Here is a 9,489-nt window from a genome sequence, read left to right on the forward strand (position 1 = left end):
TGTTTGAGGAAGAGGATTCAAACAGCGTCGCTCACTGTTTACTGTCGCTAATGGATCGTGAACACAACTTTACTACTTACTTTGTCTACTGTATGAATAAATTTGACGACTGGATGTATTTTAGTAAAAGGATGTAGATAGTTTGACTCACATTAAATGTGTAAAAGCCAAACCAGAAGTCACTTTGAGACTTCGTAACGTGAGGCGAGATTTATGAGCTAGCTCTCATCATCATCATCATGCTGCTAGAGCTGTCTTTTCTCATTTTGACATCATGTGGGATCGGAGAGACAAAGACAAGAAATGTCCTTTTAATAATTGGTGAGTGAACTTTTACTTGTGCTACTTTTAAAGACCTCAAAGGCCGTTTAAGCTCTGACTCCTTTACCTCACTTTTAAAAAGTTCTTCTGGTATCATTACAGGACAAAAATGTAATCTTCCTAAAACTGCCATAAAAATATAATATAGTATGGTTATTTTCCACTTTCACTGACTAGAATCTTTCAGCCAACTTCAGTCTGGATCATAACTGTCAAATATTCAGTCAAAAAATGTTTAACCATTTAAATGGCAGTGTGTTTACATGATGCCAGTTATTTTTTTACGGAAAAAAAAAATCCACAACAATTTTAACAAAAACATAGGCCTAGATAGAACAACTTTATGATGTCATGGCCATGGAGGGCATTTTTGTGGCGTTTTTTGGCCACACTATCTTGAAAGTTGAAATTCCAAAATTTAAAAAATAAAATAAAACCACATTCTTGCAAGAATATATGCCACATGCATTAACATAGCCAAAGTAATTGAAAAATGAAAAACAAAAAGCCAAAAATATCTCTAGTGAGGCACAAGGGTTAAATACCTGTAATGTTGAACTATACACTCAGTTGCCAGTTTATTAGGTACACCCAACTAAAACCAGTGCAGTCTAATAAAACAGTTTCATTATGCAGAGAGCTGTTTCTGTTCTTTGGCCTACCCTTGATGATATGATAAATGTCTCTGACATTGCAACTGAATGAGATTTTCAGAGAACGATTACTGTCCGAGAAAATATCATGGTTTCGCAATATCACAATATATATTTATGTTGTCCACATACTTTTGGCCATGTAGTGTAAAAGCAAAGATGCATCTTTTTCTCCTCCAGCTGATGATGCAGGTTTTGAGACGGAGGTGTATAACAACTCAGTGGTTCACACCCCCCACCTGCGCTCTCTGGCCCAGCGTAGCCTGGTGTTCAGCAACGCCTTCACCTCCGTCAGCAGCTGTTCCCCCAGCCGCTCCACCATCCTCACCGGCCTCCCGCAGGTAAAAAAAACTTATAACATTTCCTCTCCTTTGTGCATGAAGGCACAGTATTGAGGTCTCTCTGTTGTGTTTTCAGCACCAGAACGGCATGTATGGGCTTCATCAGGGTGTTCACCACTTCAACTCGTTTGATGGAGTAGAAAGTCTGCCGTCGCTCCTTAGTCAAGCCAACATACACACAGGTAAATAACAAAGAGCACATTTTATTTCAGGTCTACTCTCACACGCACTCTTACCTCTTATCACCATTTCTCTCCTCTTTCTTTTCTTACGCTCTCACTCGTACAGGTATAATTGGGAAGAAGCATGTTGGCCCTGGATCTGTGTACCCCTTTGATTTTGCCTACACAGAGGAGAACAGCTCTGTCCTCCAGGTGGGGAGGAACATCACCCGCATCAAGCTCCTGGTCCGCAAGTTTTTCCAGACCCACAAAGAGGAAGTCTTTGAAGGAAGGCGAAAGAAAGAGAGTAAAGACAAGAGTATAAAGAGTATAAAAGATGAAGAGAGGCCATTTTTCCTGTATGTTGCTTTTCATGACACCCACAGATGTGGACACTCGCAGCCCCAGTATGGGGCTTTCTGTGAGAAGTTTGGGAATGGTGAGATGGGGATGGGCAGAATACCTGACTGGACACCAGAGTATTACACACCAGAACAAGTAAAGGTGAGTAACACACAGATTTTATGAGTTCAAATGTAGAAAGAAATCCCTCTCTTATAGGAAAACAAGGATTATTAGCTGTAAAACACAGAGATTGTCTCACATGTCTTTATCGCCTGTTTTATACATTAACAGCACCAGTAAAAAGTTTGGACACCTTTTGCTTTGGTGAGATCTTTGTGACAACTATATACTATATTCCTGGATAATACTGTTTTTTTGTTGTTGTTTTTTTACCCCAAAATGCTATTCCACATTTCTTGTATAACAACATTATCATCTCTACAGCATACCTTCAGGTGTAAACATTTACTATTAATTTTCACTTTGAAATAAATCTTCTGCTGATATTAAACAAACAAAAACACAAATCTTAAGATTTTGTATTATTGATTATTATATGTTTATTGGAAGACACTCTGACTCAAAAGTTTGATTCATGAATCAAACCAGAGTTCCTAACACTTTTTAATCTGATCTGTCCTCATCTGGTTAACTTCAGGTTCCTCCTTTCGTGCCGGACACACCTGCAGCACGAGCCGACTTGGCTGCACAGTACACCACAGTCAGCAGGCTGGACCAAGGTGTGCAACAACACCTACACATGCACAAAAAAGAGGGAGGAGAGAAGCCATCCTGATAAAACAGTAAGCTATAATGGTGTGAATTTCCTCTGCAGGTATCGGTTTGGTTCTTCAGGAGCTCAGGGACGCTGGTTATGAGAACGACACTCTGGTCATCTACAGCTCAGATAACGGTATCCCCTTCCCCAACGGCAGAACCAATCTGTATCACTCCGGGACTGCAGAGCCCATGCTGGTGTCCTCTCCAGAGCACAGAGGACGATGGGGAGACACCAGCCAAGCCTACGTCAGCCTGCTGGGTAAGAGATGGATCCAGAAAGATGGCGGCAAGCTTTTTTATAGGTGTTGAAAGATATTGTTTTTTCAGGGCCAAAACTGGTGCCAAATATTAGTAGTTAATGAGACCAATAACTGATATTTGAAAGCGATGTGCATTTACGATTAAAATGAAAATCTTTCTGTCAATATTTAGAATATGGAATATAACAGACTCCAACACAAAACTTCGTTTAAATGCCTTTAGCAAATGTTAAATCCAAACTGAAATTTTCAATATCATATACAGCAAGTTCTCAGCAACTTTATATTTTTACAAGTCAAGTGAAAATTTAAAGAAAAAATGAATAAATAAATAGCTCCTTGAGGTTTTAAAATTTATAAGTTCCCCCCATGCTGACACTTTCTTTGCAGTTTTTTAATTAATTACTTTTATTGGTAATTATTAAAATAAAATACATATAATCAGCTAAAAGCCAAATATTGGTCCCAATAACTGGCCAGGCCGGTTATTGTCTGTCGACCCCTACCTCTATCTTTAAATGTAGACCAGGAAGTCTAGCAGCCAATCGCTGTGAGCACAGTGTCCATAGTGGGTTTGTCTCCAGTTTAGGGCTCAGACCAGTGGCTCCCAGTGGTTATTTGGCTTGTGACTCCTTAAAATGATCTTTTACTAGTAATGAGCAGTTTAACAATGATGTTTTCTCTCATTTTTCACAGATTATTATAGGCTAAAAAAAAGGTATTTTAAAAAAAGAGAGAAAAAAAGCATCCCTAAATCACATTGGGACCGCTCAGATTTACGCTGGGAACCCCTGATGTGTTCCCAGGCTGTTTTACACAAATAAACAAGCAGAGAAGCCATTGTATTCATCTGATGTGCTCTATCAGCCACAAGAGGGAGACTTCTTAATGATGCGTCAGCAGCAGATCTCAGATATAATAAGATGAACTGAAAATGATGCCCTAAGGAGGTAATAATTAGATGTAAAAAATAAAAATAACAATTAAACAACAGCAATATTTGTAATATAAATGTCTGGAGATAATTGCAACACATTAAATAAACTGCAACCTTTGTAAATGGTCAAGTATATAAGTGGTAGATGTAATGAACATTAAGTATGTGAGACGTTAACAGAAATACACTGTCCTATTTATACTATGTATCTCCATGATGTCAACTTTTCATGAGCTAATAAAAACATTCCAGTTTCCAATGGGATTTAAAACAGTTTATGTCGCTGTGGGACAATCTTCTCCACACATAAAGGAGCACTTGATCCTTTAATTCATGTGAAAAATGACAATTTCAAAAGATACTGTAGAAACGTGTTTCTTTTATTTGATTGGACAGTGACATGTAAGCATAAAGTGTATACTTTATTTGTGCTTACAGTACAAATAAAGCTATACTAATTATGAGTACATGTGTAGCATTTAAGAATTTATTTTGTTGTTACTGCATGCTGTTGATATTCTGTGTACAACATTCAGAACATCAACACAGCAACACATGAAAACATGGTTTCCTGTGTAAATATACGATGGAGTGCTTTGCACCCTGAGCAGATAATAACGTCCCGCTCCCTCTGTGTGTGTTGTAATTTGAACTTCTCTGCAGTTCGTTGCAGAGTTGTTCTGATACAAATATCAGAAATGCTAACGATACTGTCTTAAATGCTGGATTGGGTATCAGTGAGTCTGTGCACCATTTTGATACAAAATACTTTATTAAGAAACTTTAAAGTTTAACACCTGGATAAAATGTCAGTTTTTCCCAGAAAACAAAATTTCTTTGGTGCTCTACAACAGTAGCCTACATGGCAAATTACGCAGAGCAGCAACCGGCAATAACCTTTTTAGAGCAGAGAATAAGAATGAATGAATTAATAAATATGTTAGCAGTTAGCGAAATGTCAGCAATTTGGCAAAACTTTACACTGTCTCATTGTTAGTCTTTTTTCATGACTGACAGATTAGATATGATAAAAAGCTTTGTGGCAATTATTTTACTGTCTGTATGTGTTTGATTATGTTTTATAAAAGGTTTAATATGAACCATGACATGCCGGCTAAGCCTCCTCCATGTTAAGAGCCATGTTTTGTTGCATGCAGCTCCATTACCCTTTAATTGAGGTCTATCACTTCAGATGAACTTCTAGTTTGTCTTATTTCTCACTCTCTACTCTCTTTTTCTCTTTTTATTTCATCTCTTTTATTTTCATAGACATCACTCCCACCATTCTGGACTGGTTCTCTGTTCCCTACCCATCATACAGCCTTCCTGGCAGCCCCACCAGCCCGGTCCACCTCACCGGTCGCTCCTTACTTCCTGCTCTGGTCACTGAGCCCAGCGGCTGGCACACCGTCTACGCCAGCCAGTCCCTCCACGAGGTCTGTGAGCACAGGATGCCATCATGGCTGTCACAGCACGAACAGAAGGAGTCAAACACGAGGTCATGACTGCTGTGCTGTCATTCTGATTTCAGGTAACCATGTACTACCCAACCCGCTCCATCCACCAGGGGCCGTACCATCTTCTCCAAAATCTGCACTACCGAATGCCCTTCCCCATAGACCAGGACCTGTACGTGTCACCCACCTTCCAGGACCTGCTGAACCGCACGAGGCTGAGAGAGCCCACACACTGGTTCAAAAGCCTCGAGCAGTATTACTACAGAGAGCGCTGGGAGCTGTTCGACTCCAGGTGTGTTCCTCTGTCCATCATGTTTTCAGCTTAGGAGACGAAACACATTCACAGAAACATCTGATATATCTGACGTTAAAGCTCTAAGCAGAGTGATCACAATATTTGTCCATAATTGGTGGATGACACAAGTTCAGATCCGATGTAAATGACTTACACCTGCTGCCGTTCAGACGAGATTTAGTGATAAGAAAATGCTTAGAAGCTGCCGCCATAAAGGAGAGAAAATGTGCTAAAACAAAGTCAAATTTGAATATTCATAACAGGAAACAGGTGCTTTTCCTCTGCTGAACTTCAGTCACGTTCTCTGCCTCAAAAAAAAACAAAAAAACAAACCCTGTAACATCTGTTTCCTAAAAACAGGGTGAGAAAAAAGGCGGCGGTCAAGTGCAGCAAAAGCATCAACTTTTGCATGTATCTTTAGGGGGAATTGCATTTACAGTCAATAGGCTGAAAAATTATAATACTATCGGCCTTTATATTACATATATTGTCAATATATTTAATTATTGTATGACCATCTTTAATTATTATTTGACTATAAATGCCTGGAATTTAAATTCTAATCATAAATCTTATCCTCCAAACGCTAATATATTCTGATTTAACTTAACGCCCTTTGAAAATCTCCAGTGTTTGAACTTCTCACTCTGCTGCAGTGATGTGCAGGTGTACTTCAGGACTCTGTGACATCACTGTTGAGGTACAGCCGCTCTCATGCCCAGGGCGTAAAAGATCTAATCAGCATCCGACAGCATCTAATACCAATGCATAAGGCACACTTTAGCATCCGTATGAGCAACCTAATCACCAGAAGAAAATGCTGGAATGTTTCATCAGACCACAGATATGTTACACATGCAGGTTTTTATGTAGCGGATACACTGAAACTTTACTTTGTGGAAGGTCTACGCCCAAAATAAATGCGACTCGGACATGGCACGACACATCTGCCACAGCATGCCCTCAGCTGAGCTTTCACTTTTACGCGGCTATTCTGATGATGATGATTTCTGGCCTTGGTTTATTATAGAATGTTTCAATCCAGTGTATAAATGACTGTCCAAAACCACATTTTTTGTCAGTTTTTTTTGAGAAATTTCCACTTCACCTTGTCAAATGCTTTTTTGGCATCTAGTGAGAGGATGCTAGCGCTTGAGTTGTTCTGGTGAGTTATATTTATCAGATTGAAAAGATGGCATGACATATTTGATGAATGTCTTGATAAAAACTGTTTGATCTGGGTGAATTAGTGTTGAGATAACTGATTCAGTTTGGATTGCTTTTCTGTTTTCTGTAAGTATTTGTTCTGTGGGGCTGGCTGCATAGAAACTGTGTAATTGTTTGATTGCTTTCCTCTAATATGTTTTCTGTTTGCTGTGCTTTATTTTTTATATGCTAGTATGAGGTGATATTTCCTTTTATTACTGCTTTAGCTGTTTCCCAGATGAGTGTTGGTGATGTGTTTGATGAGTTGTTTATTTCCATAAGTAATGTCTATTCTATCATGAGGTATGAGTCAAATGCTTTGTCTTCAAATAAGGATGTGTTAAATTGCCATCTGGGGTTGATTTTAGTTTCTGTTTTGTCATGCATTATGAAGCTAATTGGGGCGTGATCAGATGTGATTGTTGAATGGATGGTGGGGTTGGAGATGTCTGCCATTATGGAGTTACTTGTTAAGAAAAAGTCAGTTTCTGAAAATGACTGATGGACAGGGAGACGTGGGTGTGTTCTTTACCTGATGGGTTTTGTAGCCTCCAATTATCACCAACTATGTGTTGAGTGCCAGTTTTTGGTGTTATGAGAGGTTGTTGAATTATCTTCTGTTGGGTCGATATCTTCGTTGAAGTTGCTGCCTAAGATTAGGGTTGATGTTGAGAAGTTTTGTAATGATGTAAAGAAGTTGGGAAAGAATGTTGGATCGTCTGTGTTTGAGCTAAAGATACTTCTGATTGGTAAATTGCTGTTTTTGATTGTTCCATTGATAATGACTTTGCGTCTCTTGCGACTTTGGTTGAGGTTTTGTGTTTTTAACTTACTGCGTTTGCTGTCTGATAATTTGGTTTCTTGTAGTAAACATACATTGGCTTTTAATTTTTTTAGGTGAGTCATAATTTTGTTTCTTTTTGCCGGTGAGTTGATGCCATGTACCTTCCAGCTGATGAACTTTATTGCAATGGCAGTTACATTTATTTAAAAATAAATAAATAAATAAATAAATGTATATACATACATGTGTTTAAGAAAGGGTAACAACAACAAAGACAAACACTACAACACATAAGGAAATTGTGTATACAATGGTATACACGATGGTTTGTGTATACAAATGGTTCTCAGTTGATGGATGGGTAATGGTCCTTTTTGTTATCTATTGACCCAAATATACTCAGGCATCCACACATCCACAAATACACACACATACACGCTTATCTAAGGAGCCGATCATACAGAGACACATCGCTAGAGAAGTGGCGCACATGGTACAGTACGCCTGTCGGGCACCATTTTTTTTAGCTTGCATAAGAGTTACATTTTTTTCAACTTTTCCACCCAAGGTGCAGAGTCGCACTGCTTGTCAGTAGAAAATATACCTGGACATATACCTACACACACACATTTACCTACGATTTAAAAAAAAAATTGGAGAAAATAGAGAGAAAGAAAGGAAAACAAAAAAGACACTAGAATGTGATGTGCAGGCATCACTATCTCTACTACAACACTAAATTTAAGACGAAGCTCCAGCACATACACATAAGCATACATATACATTATTTTGCCCCCTCCTCCTCTTCTCCTACACTTGTATACAAGTGTCTGCATGTTAGCTGATGGATAGTATTTTTTTTCCCTACATACACACCCCAACTGACCTCTCTCACACACACACACACACACGTACATGCACAAGCACACACACACACTTACATCCACATAAATTCAAGCACAGTATTGACGTTCATCTCAAGGTAAACCCCTTTGAAAGCTTTTAGACCTCAATCGTTTCCTTATAATTTTCTAGATTTCCCATAAAGAAATATGTAATTTGATACAATGACCTCAGAACAAGACAACAAAATCTTGTTTTCTCTGTTTATGATCTCTGGATTTGAACAAATGCTTCACCGACACAGGACAGACCCCCTGGAGACGAGGAACCTGGTATCAGACCCGTCCTACAGCAGCGTGCTGGAGAGCCTGAGGCAGGGTCTGCAGAAGTGGCAGTGGGAGACGGGGGACCCCTGGGTCTGTGGACCCGACTACGTCCTGGAGGACAAACTAGAGCCGCACTGCAGACCACTCTACAATGGACTCTAATGGTATTTTCACTCATCTTGACTGACATAATGTATATGACCACATCGCTCTTATAAAAGAAATGACAAGTATTTGTAGTTTTATGTTAGAATAAATGTTGCTTTTAATGTTTAAAAATAAACTTGAATGGCCTTAATTTTTTATTTGATTTTGTTTTCTGTACAATTCTTCATGTTACCAGATAAGTTCATCATTTAAGTTAAGGGGCCTTCTTATCTCTCTCTATACATTTAAGATACATTTGCTTCATCCGGACCTCCTCATAACCCTGTTAAACTGCTTCCTTGTCATTATTTTACTGAACAAATTAGATGCATCTCTGTTTGTTTTAAGTCTTCACTGCTGTTGTTCTCCTGCTGATCTGCTGATACACAGGTGGTAGAGTTCATAACGCATGACCGGTCAGGTTGGCAGATCAATGAGGGAAAAGGGTTTTTATTGATTCCTCAGTGCTCCACTTTGAAGTAAGACTGATTTTAGGTCTTTCCATGTAGAAAGGAGCACAATTTGGATCAGTCGATTATGCACTCATGTTTATTGATCTGCTTATTTTATGCATCCGCGCATGCAACAGCCGGGGCTGGAGGCATTTTTTTTTGGGTTGGCTGGACGGCTGGT

The 9,489-nt window shown here is 39.0% G+C and overlaps 1 protein-coding gene across 1 annotated transcript; it reads left to right on the forward strand.

Moving 5' to 3' along the window:
* The first annotated feature begins 20 nt into the window (after positions 1-20).
* Positions 21-9,007, forward strand: sgsh (N-sulfoglucosamine sulfohydrolase (sulfamidase)). The gene is made up of 9 exons (XM_042484656.2): positions 21-321; positions 1,155-1,315; positions 1,392-1,497; positions 1,604-1,980; positions 2,480-2,561; positions 2,657-2,860; positions 5,068-5,234; positions 5,330-5,547; positions 8,688-9,007. The coding sequence occupies exons 1-9, from the start codon at positions 240-242 to the stop codon at positions 8,869-8,871; spliced, it is 1,581 nt and encodes a 526-aa protein (XP_042340590.2). The 5' UTR covers positions 21-239; the 3' UTR covers positions 8,872-9,007.
* The last annotated feature ends 482 nt before the right edge of the window (positions 9,008-9,489 follow it).

Source organism: Plectropomus leopardus, chromosome 3, assembly GCF_026936395.1.
Source record: "Plectropomus leopardus strain MGB_pleo_1.0 chromosome 3, ASM2693639v1, whole genome shotgun sequence".
Taxonomy (NCBI): domain Eukaryota; kingdom Metazoa; phylum Chordata; class Actinopteri; order Perciformes; family Serranidae; genus Plectropomus; species Plectropomus leopardus.

What these genes read in the sequence shown, in the direction of transcription:
- sgsh (XM_042484656.2), top strand. Translation starts at nt 240, where the DNA reads ATGCTGCTAGAGCTGTCTTTTCTCATTTTGACATCATGTGGGATCGGA. An exon ending in AAATGTCCTTTTAATAATTG is followed by an intron (nt 322 to 1,154) that starts GTGAGTGAACTT and finishes TTTCTCCTCCAG; the next exon opens with CTGATGATGCAGGTTTTGAG. An exon ending in AGCCTACGTCAGCCTGCTGG is followed by an intron (nt 2,861 to 5,067) that starts GTAAGAGATGGA and finishes TTATTTTCATAG; the next exon opens with ACATCACTCCCACCATTCTG.